Source organism: Silurus aristotelis (assembly GCF_946808225.1).
Source record: "Silurus aristotelis genome assembly, chromosome: 15".
In the NCBI taxonomy this organism is placed as follows: domain Eukaryota; kingdom Metazoa; phylum Chordata; class Actinopteri; order Siluriformes; family Siluridae; genus Silurus; species Silurus aristotelis.
In genome coordinates, this window is record NC_139588.1 from 15,941,569 (window position 1) to 15,962,986 (window position 21,418).

Consider the following 21,418-nt stretch of genomic DNA (forward strand, 5'->3'; position numbering starts at 1 on the left):
CTTTTGGAATTTCATTTGTTGAGACATGCCACAATTCCCATAAACCTGTTGGCTAAAGACCAAACTCCCCTCGCCATCACCATCACCTAACTTCAATTACTCATTAAAATAAACTCACATTATAAATCTATAATACTTAAACTATAATACTATTTGGACAAAGAGATTGAGATAAATTAGCTCAATAAATAAATTTTAAAAACTCTGTACAATGACCCGAGTTCAGGAGGTGCTACCATGTTGCCCGCAGCACCGCCATACTACCATATTACACCTTACTGGTATTTATTCATTAAAGATTATTTCTAAGATGTTTTTAAGCATTGTTATAGTAAATTTGTAACCACACTTTGCAAACATACAGTGACAGAGCGGTGTGGTTATTTCAAATTAATTTGTTCCCATTTGTAGCAGACCCTTTTAATTATCCTGGACTGAAAAATAGTGTTTAATAATTTATCATGGTTAAATAACTCGCTAATCTCACAGCAGCACATCTCTGTGCAGCGGAAAAAAAGAGCATGACAAATGGTCTCTATAGGATGCAGCACTTCAGCACTGTTTTGTGTAAGAATTGCTTCACAATATTTGAAATGACAATACTTGAAACAAAAAGAGAGAAAATAAGACAGCTAGAAAGAGCGAAAGAATCTAGCGGACTGATACTTATGTGTATATTCAGTATTCAGTTCAGGAGGGAGCAGTCGGGTGTAAAGCTCACGGGACAATGAAGGGCCAAGTGTAATATAATATTAGTATAAGAGTGTAAGTGTATATTATTAAGGGAACATGCATTATAGTTTACACAGTGCTGTGCAAAACCTTTACTGTGTTCATTCATTTGTTTTCAGTAAATGCGTTTTCCTGGCCATGGCCATGGTGGTTGAAATTAAATTTAGAAAACATAATAGGAATGGGATTTGTGTGCTCAGATTAATACTAATCGAACAACAGCTATTCAATTTGTGTAATGCTATTTCCACTATTTGATGTTAAACTGAAATTATTGTTATATATGTAATTTTAGGAGAACAAAACCTGTGCAGAACCAAACCCAAGGGCATGAAAATGCCTTTGTGCATAAAGCGAGCTCTGTGACGATATCGTTCATAGGGGTTGGAGTAAACAGCTCTGGGATAAATTGCCGACTGCACCCAAGGCCTCCCTTCATCAGTACCTGACTTAAATCTAATGGAACATCTTCCCAGAAGAGTAGTGGACAGATGGGGCAGATGAGGGCTAGTTGTGCAATAGGATGTTGCGTGTGCATGAACATTATATAAAACATATATAAATATATATAAACTTTGTCGATCCAATTTCCATTAAATTTGACAGTTAAAATTGCACACATTGCTTCAGTTTTTTATTCTTTGAGATCTTACAGTACCTCATTACAGCTGTAAAGAACAAGAAGCTATTCTTCTATTCTATTCACAACACATTACAGTGTAATTGATTACAGGGTACATGCAAATGAGGTGTATTTCTTTAGGTTCCTAGTATATCAGCGTTTTTTATAATCAGTCAGGTGAACTGTTTATTTTAACCCGTGTGAAAATTTTCAAAAACTTATATGGATTAATTGTCTCATAGTTTTAATAGTATTTATTATTATTGTTGTTGTTGTTCTTAATTTATTAACGAACTTAATTATTTATTTATTTATTTGTTTTCACACACATTTGAATATTTATGATATATTTTGCATGTGTTCCCAAATACGTCTTTGTCTTATTTTAATCCATTAAATGTGTTTTTTTTTTTTTTTCCCAGTGACCTAAACCATTATTTAATGTCTTTCTAGTTGAATTTAGGAAATGTACCAGGAAGAAGCTTCAGTTTGAATGAATGTGCTGTGTTGGTTTGACTGAAGCATTACCATTTGTCTCCGCCTTTTTCCAAGGAGGAGTAATGATGAGCCTGGGGTATTGGCAGTAATTGTGCCCCTTACTGGCCCCTGCCATGGTTATGGATAGCACAAGCTAAGCCAGTGGGCAAATCCAGCCCTCTGCATGCAGTACGGCCCACTGATGGGATGATCACTCAGCATCTGACATTTGCCAGATAGTCATTGGAGAGTTGCTTGGCACTCAGAAGTACATGCAAATCTCGGCGGGGAAACAGACGGCCTATTCCCAGTCTTAATTCGCATTTTTGGATCGCCGTTCAGCTAGTTGTCAAAGACCTGGCCTGTTTTAGCCTATCATTGGGGTAGTTAATACCTTAGCTGAACAAAAAAAAAAAAAGAATCTTATCCGCATTCACAGATGTTCAATTAATTTTTTTAAGGAAAAACAACCAGCACAACTGGGCATTAAATACATTCTGGAGTATATAATAGAAACACACCATAGCCAAATATAGATTTGTGTGGGTTTTGGAGGTGGGGAATGACGTCTATGTGTCTCCATAGATATCTGACAGTTCTGACCTTGTGCGAACATTAATTTTTTTATTAATTTAAAAGATTAATTTTATGGTTTGTTGAGAGATGTTAAGATCTATACTGAAGTAAATTTGATTGTAAACTGAACCTTAGATTGCTGCATAAATGCATAGCAAGACAAATGTATGTGTGTGAGTGCCTTTATAATATTAATTGAATATGGTTGTCTATAGTCAAATGTACTGCATAAGCCTGGTAATGGTTTGCCAAGTTGCCACGGTAACAGTCCCCTGTGATGGTAAAAACATATATTGTATGCTCAGTGAGTGTTAAATAAAAGTAAGCAAAAGGTGCCAGGAATTATAAACAGACAAAGGTATTCATAAGTACTGAAGCAATGAATTGTGCATGCTGAGACATTCTGGGTTATGAGAGTACTTCAGTTCTGCAAGCACAGAGCACTGCGTGGGAAAACGCTTTGTTAAAATAAATAAAAAGTTAAAGAAAAGTAAAAAAAAAAAAAGCCTTCACCCCACTGAAGTACACTTTATCTTCACCCAGTCGCAAATTTGAATTTATTGTTCTGGGGTTAAACCAGTAAAAATGATTCTGTTTATGGTACAGATAAATCTTGGGTCTTTTGAAATTGATACTTACAGTAGCATTGTGTTCTAGTGCATTTCTTTGACAAATTTAACCAATGCTAGCAGCAAATTGATTAAAAGCATTGCGTGTGTGTGTGTGTGTGTGTGTGTGTGTGTGTGTGTGTGTGTGTGTGTGTGTGTGTGTGTGTGTGTGAATGTATGTGAGAGAAAGAAACCAATTTAGGTGTATGTGAAATGTTCCAGTTGAAATAATTTACTCTTCAAACATTTTTGTTCCCTTTTTCATTAAAGCTCAATTAAGACTTCTATTAAACTACGTTCTCCCAGCTATTAATAATGATTAAAAATAAAAAAACTGTTCATAATAAACAAGTTAACAATGGCAAAGTGCTATAATTGTTGAACATGAAGCAGCATGGTACATAAGAGGTGGTATCAAAAAGTTTGGAGACTTGCTCTGTTTACAAGAAACAACTATATTTATCTACATTTACACATTATAACCTTCAAAATAGTCCACTTACACCACAACACAATGCTCCTAGCGTCCCTGCCACTTCTGGAATGTGTCCTGGAAGTCTTCTTTTCAAAGTGTGTCAAGCACCTTCTGCAAGTCATGCTGCATCTCCACAATGGTATCAAAACGGTGACCTTTGAGCTGGATCTTCACCTTCAGGAAGACGACGAAGTCGTGAAGAAGAGTGGGTGCGGTGTGTGGATTGTTCTCCGACGATCATTATGCAAATGTTGCCGAATGGTTTCGTCATTTTTCTGGAGTTGAGCTCGTTCCTGATCTTTCGTCGTCCTCCAGTGATGTTTTAATGCTCTTGAAGAGCGCACGCCACTCAATACACCTCAAACTACTTATTGCGGCATCGTAGAATGTCAAACGTATGTCATGTCAAACGACTGTGGCATATTTGCCGAGTTTCACTCAGAATTTTGCTTTTTGTTCTAACTTGCTGTCCATGATGAAATTGCAGACACGGTAAAGCATTTGGTCAGAATAGCACCAGTTAGCACCATTAGTCTGTTTGATACCCCCTTGTATATGACCCCTGAGCATCCCAAGTTCAGCCACAAGGGCATGATGTCTGGTGAGGTCTGGGAGAAGTCTGTTTTAGTTCATCAGCACTGAGGATTGAGTTGGGTCAAGGCTGTTTGCAGGACACTGTGTGCAGGTTCTATAATCCAACCTTGGAAAACCGTCTTTATGCTTTGTGTTCAGGAGCACTGTTAAGCTATTGCAGGTTTGAAATGCTTAGTTCCATTGAAGGGGAAATTGTAAAGACATTTTATATATAATTGTGTGCCTCCAGGAAAATATTTTTATATAATATAATATTGCAAAGCTGTGTAGATTTTTTTGTTTTGGTTCTTCTCTGCTTGGTGTCATTGGATTAGATCAGATTTGAAAGTCTCGGCTACTATTAGCTCAGTGGTATGTTGAAAAATATTTGTTGAAGCTGTGTTACCAGTAGGGGTGTGCTTTTGCCTAATTTCACCATTTAAATATTGGTAAGAGGTACTGTTCAGTACTGTTTGGCATGTGTGCCCCATGTTTCCTGACAAAATATTCTCATACTGTACTTGGCTTTTCTTTTTCTTAGTATCACCTGAATGGTGATCTCAGAACTTTTAACTGGTTAATAGATTACCCATGCTCACCTATAGCTTCCAGTGGAAGACCTGCTTAATATTGCCTACAAACAAAATTGTTGATATTGATATTGATATTCTTTACTTTGGGGTAGGTGTCTAATCCTGTATGGCAGCAGATTTTCATTCATTTTCAGCCATGCCAGCATATACTCTAACATGGACTGTGCATTGTATAATTTCATGAGTGTATTTGCCTTGCATAATATAATTGTTTAATCATTTTTACATGAACTTTATACCTGCCAACTTGAACATATTTTGTGTAGGAACTCGTGACCAGCCTGAAATATTTCAGTTTATTATTGTGAAATTTCTCAATGACTTAGCTCACAATAAACTAGTATACACTATTTTTCATCACATTACTTGAGATGGTAATTATAGAGCGATTAAATATTGTTTTTGCTCACCTGCACAAGGAAAAGGGGTTTGCAGCATGTATGTATGGCAGGTGTGTTGTTGTGTTGGAATTTGTTCTGTTTTATTTTATATATTTTTTTCTATGTAGAGTCCTAGGCACTTCATTGCAAATTGCTGATTAACAGAATGATAGAACTACGGTGGCCGAGAAGTGCAAAACACATTAACAAATCCAAAAACAAATTACCAAATCCAAAAACAAATTATCTGTAGTTTCCATTCGCAAACTATACCTACCTTTTCCGGTTTGTCTGGCTTGTCGTTGTGTTTTTTGGATTTGTTAATGTGTTTTTGAATTTGTTAATTTCTTTTCGGATTTGTTATTTTGTTTTTGGATTTGTTAGTGTTTTCTAATTTGTTAATTTCTTTTCGGATTTGTTAATTTGTTTTTGGATTTGGTAATTTGTTTTTGGATTTGTTGATTTGTTTTTGGATTTGTTGATTTGTTTTTGGATTTGGTAATTTGTTTTTGGATTTGGTAATTTGTTTTTGGATTTGTTGATTTGTTTTTGGATTTGTTGATTTGTTTTTGGATTTGGTAATTTGTTTTTGGATTTGTTGATTTGTTTTTGGATTTGTTAATTTGTTTTTGGATTTGTTGATTTGTTTTTGGATTTGGTAATTTGTTTTCGGATTTGTTAATGTGTTTTTGGATTTGTTAAATTGTTTTCGGATTTGTTGATTTGTTTTTGGATTTGTTAATTTGTTTTTGGATTTGGTCATTTGTTTTCGGATTTGTTGATTTGTTTTTGGATTTGTTAATTTGTTTTCGGATTTGTTGATTTGTTTTTGGATTTGTTAATTTGTTTTCGGATTTGTTAATGTGTTTTGCACTTCTCGGCCACCGTATAGAACTCATAGGGGGTTTGTTCTCCCTGGACTGTTAATACCCCCCCCAAAAAAAGCTTTCCAGAGTGTAATAATCAAAAACTTTCACACAAATGCTTTGCTCTTTAGAATAAACATTGTTAGATTACCTGACCTTATAAAAAAATGACAAATACCACACTCTTCCACAATGTATCATGCCACTGGATACTGAATCACCTGTACATAGATACTAGCCAGAAGGAAAACCTACAACTATATGTCGTATACACCTGCCACATTTTACTTTCTTTTATGTGTGTAATGTTTTAGGTGTGATTACTTATTAAATCAGTTATATACACTACCTGGTAAAAGTACCAAAACTAACTTTTCCATTTATATGCGGTTCTTCCCCAAACTTTTATCACAATGTTGGAGGCACAAAGATGTACAGGATGTTTTTGGATGTGGTAGCATCAAATTTTCCTCACTTGAATTAGAAAACCAAACCTGCTCTATCATGAGGGTGTCCTTGTGCACAAAGCCAGCTCCATAAAAATGTGGTTTACATGGATTGGTATGTTTAAGTGGCCTGACCTACTAAACACTTTTCTTGGGAAGAATTGGAATGCTCATAAAGTACATATGAATCTTATGGTCAGGTGTCCTAAATATGTTTTTCCATATATAGTATGCACTAGGGAAAATACTTTATTTATTCACCAGAAACTAGACTATAAAGAATTTGGCAGAGAGATTAGAGCTTTTGAAATCTACAACACTTTATCATGCAGTCTGCAATCATAATGCAATAGAACCTGCTATTTATACACCATTAAATTAAGTAGCTTTTGGCCATCAGTATATTGATTAAGTACGACTAGTGTGTTGGCAATAACATCCTTCTTTCCCTGACCACTGCCAGACCGTGCCTTACAGCATGAAAAGTTATCAGTGTATCCCTGTTTAATCCCTTAAACATCCTCAAGCCAGCGGTAGGCACGGATTTAAAGTCCTCACTGTCGCAAGTACATATTCCTATTAGTTTCTCTGTGGCTGCTGAATAATTCATAGCAGTTGCAGAATATGTTTTTCAGATAAATAACTATTTTAAATGTGCACTTCAGATGTTTCACCTCACAGCATTTTAAGCGAAGTGTCGTGTTTGTTTGAAGGAAAATGAGTGCAAAGATACTTTAACATCGTGAGAGACCTTATTAGATAAATTGCTTTGCCTAGACCTCAGTGAAAGGCAGCACCCTGTGGTAAACATTATATTTCTAAAACTTTTCATTGTGTTAACTTTTCTTTACTCTTAGTCACATTCATTCATTTTCACTTAGCAACTCCTGATTCTTTAGAATGTTAATGAACTGCTCAAACTTTTATCGGATATAGGAAACTCTGTGCATTTGTATTGTTACTGATGACCCATTAAGCTTGCATGTATTTGAAACTTTACTGCATGTAATCTTATCTAAATAATAAGGCATTCATTAGCATATTAGATTTAAGCATATTAGATTTTATTATTTTGATTATCATATACAGCCATTCTTGCTCATTGTCAGAATAAAAAAAAGAAATAGGAGTAACAAAAGAGGTTATTAAAATTCAACAAGCTAGTAAACATCACAGTTCTTTTGTGTGGGTTTTTTTTTTTATCATTATTGTTGCAGCTTGTTGAGGACTCATTTGGTTTCTCGTTTATTTAATAACCATCCAATACCGCAGTTTTTCTCCAAAACATTACGCTAATTGAAATGCGTAAAAATCCGCCCCTTACTTCCTTTTCATGGTGGCGTGTAGTGCACTTGTGTTAGAGGTTTTGGTGTCAGCCTCAGTGTTACAGGTGTCTCTACAGTGAACATGTTGCAGTGTTGTTAAAAATAGCTGCACTAATCCTATAGCGGCGCCGACACGAATGTATGCCACCAAATGAATATATGGATAAACAGACTGACAGCTTTTACTTGAAATGTTAATTAAGAATTAAAACAAGAGCAAACATCAAGCTTCAATGAGGCTCTCAAGTGCGGAAGCGACACCACCTTTTTTTCATGGGGTCTTTTGCACTTTAAAGGATGGGATCTGCTATAGAACGGCTACACACTTCAACATGTGTTGTTGGTTATGAGTAAATTACACTGTAATGCTTTGAAAAGATGTTTCATTAGAAGTGACATTTCATATCACAGGTTAAAATTCACATTAGTTTAAAGACCACAAAACAAAAGTCAAATAATGCCAAAAAGCTCTTTGTATATTCCCTATGTGCAAGACTAATGTGCTGTTTTAACTGACAAATAGTGTATATTTGACAGTAATAAAACATTACTACCTGTAATTGGTTTTCATTTATTGCTTGACACACACAAAGTATGATGTTTAACTATAATAATAATAATAATAATAATAATAATAATAATAATAATAATAATAATAATTTTTATTATTATTATTAAATATTATTATTATAACTGATCTATAAGAAAACATTATTCCCTGCCATATTTGTTGAATGTAACTTTAAATAAAGAAGCAGTGATCCCTGGAGCCAGTGCTGAGTGTACTGTATGTAGCTATTACACTTCGCTTGCTTTGCTAATCTGACAGAAATACTACTAGCCCATGACCTATAAGTAATTTTTTTTTCCACATTGGGTACAAACAGTGCATTATTGTCATATGATGCAGGACCAAGTGGCAGGTGCAAATGCAAACTTTTGTTTTGATGAAGGTGAGGGAAGAAAACCAAAAAACGAGGCAAACCCTGAAATATTGAAACTGTGAAACTAAATTAACATAACGCAAATCGAGAGACATCAACAGCTATGAACGACAAATGCAAAAGTGGATAAGATGTTGGATTTCTAATCAGAAGATAATGGGTTCAAATCCCAGAACCTCCAAGCTGCCACTGCTGGGCTTTTGTAAGGCCCTTAACCCCTTAGATGCTTAGCTGTACTGTATAACAGATCATTGTAGGTCGCTTTGGATAAGGGTGTCTGCCAAATGGCGTAATTGTAAGACAACAAGTGAAGAGCACGATTTGTAAATATTTGTGCTCATTAGCTGACATTTTGACTGATGCAAAAACAGTCACATGCCCAATTTGTCCACTGGTACATTTATACAGTATCTTTTAATTCGGTTAACTTTAAAAGCTATACATTTTTACTGCTGCGTCAACATCATCAACAACATCATCATCATCAGTAGCAGTGTTTGTCCACAAATGACAAAACTACAAGTGACATAAGTAAACATGGTTTGGCATGTATGATTATTAGTTAAACCTGTTTGTAACATACATAAAAGCCATAGATCATAGTACATGTTGTAATTATATGCATGTGATCATTCCAAATGAATAAAATAAATTTTTATTAGGGACTATATATTCTATAATAAACAAACATTAGTGCTTTACACTATAAAGAAATTAAAGCAGCTGCTTTATGTGTACAGGAGATCTTAGCTATGCAGTATGGTATACTTAACTTAAGTTACACACAGATTTTACAATTATTATTGCGATGTTATCTATACAAAGTATTTTACTGGAAGTTAATGATAACTGTAATGTAGCTTATTAATGTATAAAAAGACCAAACTGGCTATAATAGACTCTTCTCTACATGTAAACCATGTCTAGCAGATCCTCTGGCGCAGCTGAACACAAACTTTTTGGTAAATCATTCACCTAAAAGTAGTTCATTGAGAAAACAGAGTTTTGTAGATATTTAATTTATCTAATTTTTTTATTAGGAAAGTGGCAACATCTCTTGTTAAAATGTTTAATCTGTATTTCTAATTTAAAGCATTTGTTTCAGTGTGGCTGTAACCAGTCCATAACCAGTCAGTAGTATAGTATAGTTTAGGCAATACAGGATCTTTGCTATAGGTAGAACTTATGTCAATGTGGTGCTAGTGAATACCGTATTTTTCGGACTATAGGCCGCTACTTTTTTCCCACGTTTTGAACATAACATTAGACCAATGAAATTTCCGAACGGAAACAAAAAACGCACCTCACCTGTGTTCTGAGCTGCACGGCATCGGGAGAAAAAACTTTTTTTTTTAACGCATGACGATGCCAAAAGATAAACTAGTTGTGAAAGAAAGGAGGAAGACAGTGAACAATGACTTTCTTGGTAGGCTACTGTTTAGATACAAGCCGTTGTAACGCGTTGAGTCTGGGTGAAGGGAGAGCTCGCTAACTCCAGTTGCAACAGAAATCATATAAGCACAGACAGGTTTCCAAAACTCGCGCTTTTTTATTTTTCTTGGCAACAGCGTTACGGGTTAGTCAAAGAAACTTAGAAATCAGCATCAGAAAATAATAAGGACATAATCCTCGTCTTGCACACACGCAGTAATAGCGGAATCCCAAAATACCGCTATGCTCCTAAATGAAGCGCAACATATTTCACCCGTTACACCGTGTGTAAAGTGTCTTCATTAAAGCCTGTGTAAAGTTCATTAGTTTCAGTGTAGACAGGTGCGGCTTATTTATGTTCAAAATAAAAAATATTTGTAAAATTCAGCTTATATATGGGTGCGCTTTATAGTCCGGAAATTACGGTAAGCCCCTTTTTATTTGAAAGTTCAATCGTTCTGTGGTGAACATAATAAATGTTCATTTCAATCAACACTTATATGTACTGTTTGAATGTATTGTTATTTCCTTTAGCAAAAAGGTGCTGATCTGAGAGGGTAATTGTTCTCACTGGGACGACCACCAGTTTGCCAATCTGATTTCCCCAAAGACACTCGATTTAAAAGAGAAATCTGTTTTGCTGTTTGTTGGAAGTCAGGGCTGGTTAAATCATGGTCAACAAATTTCAACTAGAGTGCTGCATAAACCCAAGTTAATATAAGAACGTATTCAAGCATGAAAAGTGATTATTTAGAATCCTCATAACTGAGCTGAGGGAGTAAATACAGAAATAATATTAATTCAATTCAATTTCATTTAAATAAGGCTTTTAACTGTGGACATATTAGTCTTGTTACTTGTAATTCAGCGTAATTGAGTTAGCTAAGGCAGTTATTACTTAGGTTTTAGCAAATGAGTGCTCTTATCCATGACGTGAAACAAGAGGGAACTAAATCCTGTATCGATTCATTTAAAGATTATTAATCAGAAGCAAATTTCCAATCTGCCCAGACAGATTTGTCCTTATCTAGGGACTAATAGCAAGAAGCTTAGCAGAGTAAAATGTGTCAGACTTTGCTTGTGTGAATCCCCAGAGTCTTTTTTTTTTCTTGCCGTAAGTGTGAGCTTTGTGTGCAGCTCGCTACTCCACATTGCTTTCAAAATGCTGTATACTCTCTGGAATAGAAAAAAATGCTAATATGTGTGTGTGTGATACACGGAAAGCATGGCAGAACTTTATCCCTGGGGAACTGGTTAGTTTGAATCGGTTCATATATGATTTGTTTGTGGAAGCAGCGATAATGAAGTGAACCAACAAAGCAGCGTTCCCATTCAGTCAGTGGTGGAACAGAGACAGAAAAAAAAGGTGTTAAAAAGTATGATATTCGCTTTGTACCAAGGGAAAAGCGAAGCAGCCAGTTTCCTCAGACCTAAGGGTAAGAGCTTGCTACTCATATTAGCAACAATGGAAGGAATAGGGTGGTGTAGAGGAAGTGCACATGATCTCCCATCTCCTACCTCTTATCTCTCAACATTATATCAGTGCATGAAGGTGCCTGTTTCTCTCTCACACCTTAAGAAAGCCCTAATCATCTCCTGAACAATTCATGAATTAATGAGCTGGTAGACAGGAAAGTGAAGGAGGGATAAATCACTCTTGTTCCACTTCTCTGTCTCTCCTTGCTGAATGATGTCCAAAATCCAGATCATCTTTGATTGCCATCAAAATCACCCATCATACATCAGCATCTTCCCGATCAACATCATCTGTATAATCATTGTTGTCGTTAATGCCACTTATAGTCATCTTTGGCGTTGTCATTTTCAAGTGCATCATTCAATTCTTCTACTGTCCATACTAAATACGATCTGAGATTAGATTTTGTGTCCCTCAGATCATCACATGTTGATTCATGTGGCCTTTTTGAACATTTCATTCTACATTTAGTCTTCAGTATGCTGTAATAATAACATAATTTTTTGCAAAGATGCTCAACTAGATTTTGGAGTGTGCTTATGGAGATTTCAATTAAATTCAATTAATTTTTATTTGTATAGCACTTTTAACAATGAACATTGCCTCAAAGCAGCTTTACACAGATAATGCGGTGATAAAAATGAATAAGATGAGCTTTATAAATGTAAGTTTGTCCCTGGTGAGCGAGCCGGTGGTGACTGTGGCAAGTAGAAACCCATCCTCATCTGGGTTGCACCGAATGTTCATTTACTGCAGATAACCGATGTTGCGGGGTACAGTGTTTGTGATCAGAAGCGAACTGTAGTCCTGAGTCAGTGTAGCAGACTGTTGACATTAACCACAGTCCAAATACATCCTCAAAGCTCCCATTCTTCATGAAACTTCATGAAACCCCAGGGTGTTGATAAGAAACCATCTCCAGCTGCACAGAGTGGCCTCCAATCGAAGAGAACACTATCCAGAGGCACCATACAAATATTCCAGTTCACCGAACACTCTATATCCATGATCCCTCCAGATCTGCTCCTTTACCTAAGTAAAATCTACTGATAAACGACTAAATAAATACAATTTCAGTCTCGACTTGAACACTGAGACTGTGTCTGAGTCCCAAACACTTGGGAGATTGGAAAGCTGCATAACTGTAGGGCTTTATAAGAGAAAGATCTGCCCCCTGCTGTAGCCTGCTGTATTATTTGAGGTACCAACAAATAGCCTGCACCTTTTAATCTAAGTAGGCATGGAGGATCATACTGGTACAGAAGTTCACTCAGATACTGCAGCGCGAGACCGTTAAGTGCTTTATACATCAGTAGTAGTATTTTATAATCAATGCGGGATGTAATTGGGAGCCAGTGTAGACTGATTAAAACAGGGGTGCTTTGGTCATATTTTTTAGATCTAGTATGGACCCTTGCTGCTGCATTCTGAACTAACTGAAGCTTTTTTACGCACTTACTCAAACACCCAGACAGTAAAGCGTTACAGTAGTCTAATCTAGATGCAACAAAAGCATTATCTAGTTTTTCTGCATCCTGTAACGACATCATATTTCTAATTTTAGCAATATTTCTAAGGTGAAAGAAGGCGAACCTGGTAATATTATTCACTTGAGCCTCAAAGGAAAGACTAGAGTCAATAATCACACCAAGGTCTTTGACTGCTGTACACACTGAGAGAAAAAACATCCAGAGATGCTATGTAATCGGAAAGTTTATATTTGTGCTCATTCAGCTACAAAGGTGTTAGTGATGCTAGGTACTGATTTAGGGTGAGGAGGACTGGGGTGCAGTCAGTGTTCCAATTCATCCCAAAGGTGTACACAAGGTTCGAGGCCAGAGCTCTGCAGCATGTTACTCAAGATCTTCCTCTCCATACATGTAAACAATATCTTCTTGGATCGTGTTTAGTGTACAGGGGCATTGTCATGCTGGAACACGTTTGGATCTCCTAGTTCAAGTGAAGGGAAAATGTTATGCGACCACATCCACAAACTTACTATACATTTTGTGTGCCTCCAACATTGTGCTAACAGTTTGAGGAAGAACCACATAAGGATAGCCAGTTTTCCCAATACTTTCATCCATATACATTAATACCTTGGTACTTGTCATTCCGTATTATCTTTAACCACTTTATGACCCATGATTTAGTCTTAAAATACACAAAAAGCACAAAAAAGGATGTTATGGCACTGTTCGCAAGCTAACATGAGACTCTTCATGCATCTGTTTTACCATGAGACTGAAGCGCTCACGAGTTTTATCGCAAATCTTTTAGCAGCTTTTTTGGTCCTGGTGATTTTTTTTGTGAACTACTTGACTGAAATACATCAGCAAACCGCTGCTTTGAGAAATTCATTACTTTATAATTGAGTTCCATGCCATATCTCTTTATCTTAGAGAAGAATTCTGAAGAAAAATCTGCAATATGGCTTTATTGTGTGTATTCGATCTGTTGTATGTTGCTCTTCCAGTTTATTATTTTTGGTAGTGAGCATATGATTTGCTTACGTTTGTTTTTGTTTGCATTCATTACTTTAAATTGTTCATTTTACGACATGACATTATGAGACTGAAGCACAGAAGTACAGTACAGTTTCCCTTTCTGTCTTTACTGTTTCCAGTATCATCTGAGGATAAGAATGTGTTCATATTATGTGGGAATTACAGAGTTTATAAACTACTAATTTGTAAGAATTGTACACATCTTTGTTAAACCCATAATTACCAGTTTGGGGTAATTGGGGGGGCACTGAATGTTCTGAAAAGTCTCACCTGATAGTGAAAAATGGCACAAGGCTTCCACAGTAAAAGAAAGCTAAGTGAATATGGGATAGATTTAATTCTATGTTTGTTTGAACTATTTTTTTATATTAACCTCGTGAAAAAAATAGCACAGTGTAGTTTAGCCTTTTATTCACAAAACAAGTCTGGTGTTGTTTGGGTTTCCATAGTAACTCAATTCTGTGTCCAAGGAGATTAACAGCTCCAAGTTGTCATCTTGTAATTACTGTAATTTTGGCAAGACATGAAAGCACTGTCGGTATTAGCATATCGCTGTGAATTATTTCATTTTTTAAATTCATAAAATAGCTGTAAAAAAAACTTAGAATGGATGTAATCCTGCTTCTTCTCCTTCGACCTTGGTTTTAATAGAATAGTTATTTGAAGGCGTGCAGCAAATGAAGGGTTTCTTACTTTTCAGGCTTCTATTTGGACCAATTTATGAAAAATTACAAAGTATTTTAGGTCTTTTTTAGGTAGTTCAGAATCTCTAATTTGACAGAAAACCAATAACCATACATTGTTTGAGTCAAACTGAATTTCTGTACGTAATTAAGTTAAAACCAACCGACCAACATTGAGTTATCAGAACAGGAAAGCTTTTACAAGATCCATTAGGATTGAACACATCCTTATTACTTTATGACATAGGTTAAGCACATAGGTTTAAAATCTTTAGACTTCAGTAATCATTTTTATGGATTTCCATTAGTGACATTTTACCTTTTGCATGCGTTCTGTCCACAGCACCCCCTACTGTCCGGATTGTGCACTCGGGTCATGCGTGTAATGTGGAGGAAGAGCGCTACACAGAGAGAGTATACACTATTCGGGAGGGTGAGACCCTGGAGCTCACGTGTCTGGTGACTGGACACCCGAGGCCACAGGTGAGCTTCCTTTCCTCAGCAGCCATATTTCAGCTTTCTTCAATAATGAAAGAATTGAGCGAGATACAATATACAGAATACATAGTAGACACTGCATCCAGATAGAAAAAAAATTTAAATGTGGATACAAACACACTGAACTTATAGTTTCACTTGTCTGTTATGTAACACATTTCTAAACACACTAAACACGTGCTTAAGGGCCTTTCTTTACCTTATTGCTCGGCAAAATCAATCTCTGTATGTTAAACCGCAGTCAATTTATTTCAGCTATCTCAACCCCCTCTCTTCCACATCTGCATTCCATGCCAAATCTGGCCAATTAAGACTTTAAGGTAAATGGAGGTGTCACTTTTATTTATGAATGCTTTAAACAAGCCAGGCGCAGTTTTAATGCTCATCATCTCCCAGGTTTCCCCAGGAGAGGCAGAGTGCTGCTGGGAGAAACGGCTCTGTGCTCTAATCCATTCTGGTGCACTGGGTTTGCTCCTCACATATTTCCCAGTTGACCGTGGCCACAAAATGAACCGGATAAACACCACTAACCCAGAATAAATCCATTTGCTGGAGCTAAGTCAAGCGGAAGAGTTTCTTCTGTTGCTTACTTGACAAGTACACATCACTGTTGAAGAAAATATTCTTCACGGATTACGTTGTTCCATGTTTTAGTGTTTTTTTATTTGTGCAGAGGTGGCAAAGTGCACACTCTGTAAAATCTGAATTACTGATTATACTTTTCCACTCAAGTAAAAGTAAAGAAATTTGGGCTTTGACATGTATTTAAGTAAAACTTTGTACTACTAACTGCATTTTCAAATTTCAAATTTACAGTAGTTACCTAATGAATGCATCCAGGCTGAACAACCACCATATAGAACACAAGCAAAGATGGGAAAATAATTAGCCCCATACTTCTTGTTGCCTTCTGCTTTGCTCGTTGTTAGCGTCGTAAACTAGCCTACGTCTGTAGTGCCAGGGAATGATGCACAAGTGGTAAATTGAAAAAGCTGTGCAAAAAAAAAAAAAAAGGTAACGAGCCTGGTAGGAAAATTCAAGTAGAATGTACAGATATTTGTATATATACATACATACATACATACACACATACATACATACATACATACACACATAATGATCACAAAGTGTGCCCTCTCTTTTCTCCTTATAAAAATAGCTTAAGGTTTTGGTGTCTTAGTCATATTTTCCCTATGAGAAATTTGCTCTGCCGATGAAACACAGCCATAACGCAAGCTACTAGTTCTTTTTTTGCCCTCTACTGAACAGCGCTGCAGGCAACTAATCACACAGGCTGCAGAGTGCTGTCTTATGCTGAACTGCCTGAATCATGCATGTGTGCTACTATTTTTATTACCAGCCCTCATTGCAATGAAGGACACATGAGCTACATTATGGCATGATGAAAAAAACTGAATATTATACATAATTATAGCCAAGTGTGGCTGAATGATCAAACCTGATTTGTCTAAAGGGTGTGGATACATTTAATTTACAGGCATGTATCATTGTATCTGATAGCTCCATTTTGAGGAATCTTACATTAATTTAAAGCTTATAAAAAAAAAAAATCTTTCCTAACATACCAAGAGCATTTTTTTAATATCAAATGTATTTAGTTAGATTTTATAAATGAAATGAGACCTGTTAGTGTCATGGGAATTGAGTTTATTTACCTAAATTAATATTTAATATGCCTTTGATCAATAAACACCCCATTAATTTGTACACACTTGCCCTGGTTTCTCATGCATCAAAGATATTGACTCTTTAATTCCATTTAAAAAGGTGAAACCTCTTGAATTAGTTTCAATGTTTCAATGTTTAAATTTTTTGAGATTTTATTTCCTTGATGGTAGGTTAGATCTTTCCCTTCTCAATTAAAATTTCAAGGAGTAATGAAGAGTTCAAGAGTGTTTTCTATGAAATAAAATTATTAAGGTACTTAACAGCAAAATGAGGCTTCTGGCTGTTCACCACAATAACCTTAAATGCATTTGAGTAGTGACAGAAATCAACCAGTCGCATCTTGCTTTTTTACTTGGGAGGTATGATTTATTAGCAAAAAATATTTACATTTTACATATTATCTAATTAGATCAATCAGATTTTATATTCATGTTATTTCATAACATGTTTAATTAACAGCTTACTAAGGAAACGCAAGCATTTATTCAGCTGTGTTATGCTTTTGGCCCAATGGCATTACAATTTCGAATTGTTGTTATTCCTATATTGTATTTCATTTTTGTAGTTTAAAACATATTCACGCTACGAAATATTCTATTCTGACTTATTTCTTGTGTAAGAAGGCTTCAGTTCCAAAAATGGCCTAAGTTGTTTCTGAGGAAAGCACTATTTTCTTATCTATATAAGGTACTTTCTCTAAAACAAAATGGCTTTGTGGGGCATATTTATGCATGTACTGTAGCTTACTTTTTCTGACAGCAGTAATGGAGAGCATGGCCATGTAATTACCCTCTAATTTCACAAGAGCTGTATGAGTTGTGTAGCATTTCTACCTCAAAGCTCCAGGACTCTCAATTCAGTGCTGAGCTCAGGTTACTGTCTATAGAAAGCTCACATGCATTATGTGGGTTTCCACAGGGGTTCTACAGTTTTCTCATTAAAGCATGGCAGTATGTGGATTGGTGTGAGTGTGTGTGTGTGTGTGTGTGTGTGCGTGTGTGTGTGTGTACATCATGCCCTATATTGGACTGCTGGAATCCTATCCAGCATGTATTGAATGAGGTTTTGTTTCCCGTTCACCCGGTATAAAAACCCAACAAATCATTTACGCACTCATATTACATTTATATCATCATTAAAATCCAATTTCTTGTTGAACATACAGAAAGAAAAGACTGTTTTCCTTTTCAGTGAACCACCACAAAATTGAACGAATACTGCCTCATTATGATGTGCAAGATAAGATAATATAAGTGCAAGGATTTATTTTAAAGAAATGAAAATAAAATATCATGTTTTACTTTGAGTTGTTTTTATTTATTTTTTTTTATCAGAAAAGATCAATGCATAAGGTCCAATACTTTCCCATTCATTTCTGAATGAGCATGAGCATCTTTGTGAATACACACTGCTTATACTAATATATTTATAATAATAGAGATTCAACAGAAAAGCATTTGTCCAATCAGGTGGAGATGTTCTCATTTTTTTAGAATAGATTTGACTTTGTAACACCATATCGAGTATGTTTGAATCCTGACTGACAGCACTTTGGAGGTAAAAATACAAAAGTGAGAAGTTACTGAATCAGAAGCAGAATGAGTAGTGAGTTTCAGGTGATAAACATCACCACATTGTTTCAATTTTTTTTCTCACATTTTCTGCCTTGTGAAATGTTACACTCATATCTCAGTCTATATTTAGATTATACGTAAACTGTTGTCTCATATACAAGCATTTAATTCAAGTATAATGGTGTGGATGAAATGCATACCATAAGTATTAAAACTATTAATGGTGCACAGGGTCTTTCAAAGGTTGTGATAATTTTGTTATTAATTATAAAACAGTGGTGTGTAAAAATGCTAAATAAAAGGCATACTAAAATATTTAAGAATGTAATAAATAAAGAAAATCTGAACCTCCTTCTTCTATCAAGGGACCTGTTTCAGTTCAGTCTTGAATCTTATTATGGTAAGTAATCCGAGACTAGTAATCAGGACTGAACAAAGGACAGTATTTCTAGTATAGTAAAGACATTTATAAAACTCCAGTGAGGATTAAAATTCTGACCAAGGTGTAAAAAACTGTAAAATGAACTGCAAAGGATTCCAAAAGGTATTCAAAGGTTAGCATGTCAACTGTGGTCATCACTTTTTTCAATGTCCTCTTCGGAACACCTACTGCAACAGCAAGTCAGTGCTTCTGCTAAGGCTTACTCAAGGACAGCTAGACTTAGAGCTAGTAGTGTCGTTTAGAACCACAGTAGGAGTTAGAGGCTAGCTTCTTGCTCACTTTTGCTGGCCACAATTCTTACAAAATGGTGACTGTGTTGATTATTGCAGCACAACAGTGGGCAGATAAAAGCCCTTTAAAAGCAGCTGGATGGCAAAGAAATGGCACACAACAGCATGCATTAGTGTTTATCAATAACTCTGAATTGTTTGTTACATTTGGGACCATAGTTGGTGGGGCACAGAAATAATTTAAACAAGAGAACCTAAATATGACAATTTGCCCAGGGTTCTACTGACTTCTTAATTTCTAACATTAATGGTCAACATAAATGTAGATATAATTCTAGTTAAGATGAAAAAACTATTTTAGTTTGTCTCCTCACTTTGTCACTTTAAGATATCCATGGGCCATTTAATGCCTGTCCAATAAACAGAGCCAAGCTTAAGATTTTTACCAAAGATTTAGAACTCCAGATTTAGTAATATGTGGGCCAATGACAATTAAGTGCAGAAAGAATCATCCATTATGTCCATTACAGCAATAGTTTTAAACACTAGCCTTTTATATTATATTTTCAAACTATTAATCTCCCACTGTGTTATGAGGGAACAGACCCAGTTTTTCTGAATGAATGTGCATAAAATACTGTAGCATGAGCAGCACATGGGATGTTTGTGCTGTAAATAGAACTGTGGTTGGCACTTTTGCTAGCATTTAATTCTTTTCATGTTTTTCAATATGCTGCCACAATTAGCCAGGCTCCCTTGGGTGGTCATTCTTAGATTGAGCTTCAGGAACCTGGCCAGTGTCTGTGGCAGCTTTCATTACAAGCTGTGGCCTTCCAAAGTGGATGTTTACTAAAAAAAAAAACATGTTTACCAAAAAGATAAAATTGCGTTCTATTTTTCTCCACTTATAAGCTTATGTGAATGAATAATGCAATGCATATACAGTGGAACCCACTTATCTCGACCTCGGTTAACTCGACAACCATATTAACCCTCATAAGGTCTTCGTTTCCTGTTTACAAATCTGGTCTTTGGGGTCTATATGACCCCAACAATTGATAGAGAAATTATACAAAAAATAAAAATGTTTAATTATACAAATAATATATATATTTTTTTGTTTACTTCTCATCTATTCATTAATGCTGTGTTTTGGGAGATATGAAGTACTTTTGTACCTATTTACCACACAATTCCTCAACTACACCATAAGCTTGCATATGAAATATAAAATTTTTATGAAAAAATCACTTAAATGATGATCTAAATTTCTGATTTATGCTGGATTTATAGATTTTTTTTTGACAAATGAAGAAAAAATATTTAGTTTTTTTCACATTTCCCATTCATTTCAATGTGGGGTCATATTGACCCCGAAGACCAGAAGTGTAAAAAGTTTTTTTACATACCTTCAGAACAACCGAATCAAGCCCAGTTTTTTTTTGTGTGTATAGATAGATTATGTAGGAAAAGTCACAAAATATTATTCCACTCAGATGAAGGGAACCCTTTTTTTTAATCAAGGAAATGTCGATTGGGGTCATATAGACCCCAAGGACCGATTAAAGGTTAAGTCGACGTTTTTGAAGTGGAACCGCCAAATTCTCGCTTTGTCTAAGCATTTTTTTAATCGGTTATGTCGACTTTTTTATGTCCTTCTATATAGGGGGGTTTGGGGGGAATCCACGGTGCGCTTTGGGAAGAAAAGAGCAGCCGTTGAGAGAGTGCCGGTGGGAAGACACGTACCGGGATACGCATGAGCGACAACAACGACCGCCGTGAAACAACATATACCAACAATAATGGACAGTGAGAGTGTGGAAGTGTAAATAGGAGCTGGTGATGATGCTCAACGAGCACCAGATGTGCGCGATTGAAGCCGGGAGCTTCAGAGAAAGCGGCCGAGAAAACACCTGACACGCTGAAGGGGGCTGAAGGGGGCGTGGCAGGTGGATTCATGACAGATAAACATGTACTGTATGTATTTTTATAGCATGCCTTCATCAAACAAATCGCGGCAACGCTGTTGTGTAAAAAAAACCCTCCAAAAACACGTGCATGCACATTCTCATTTATTAACGCACATCATGTACATAAAGAAATTTCAAGCACGTAAATATATTGCCGCCATTTTGATTTTCGTTTTTCTCCATCATCGGTTACCACGATGCTTTTTGGCGACCACCTAGGACATCGACATAACCGGGTTCCACTGTACTATCCTGTAATACCATATGTATTTTGTAATCAGGTCATGTGTTATGTGCATT

The 21,418-nt window shown here is 35.9% G+C and overlaps 1 protein-coding gene across 2 annotated transcripts in view; it reads left to right on the forward strand.

The window, feature by feature from the left end:
* LOC310737716 (MAM domain-containing glycosylphosphatidylinositol anchor protein 2) overlaps nt 1-21,418 on the forward strand; it is a 194,891-nt gene that overhangs the window by 48,127 nt on the left and 125,346 nt on the right. For both annotated transcript variants that reach the window (XR_014536877.1, XM_083562244.1), the window contains exon 2: nt 15,059-15,198. Coding sequence is in view for 1 of the 2 variants with exons in the window: in XM_083562244.1 (XP_083418370.1) it covers nt 15,059-15,198 (140 nt within the window). In the remaining variant the exon portion in view is untranslated. The remainder of the gene's footprint in view (nt 1-15,058; nt 15,199-21,418) is intronic.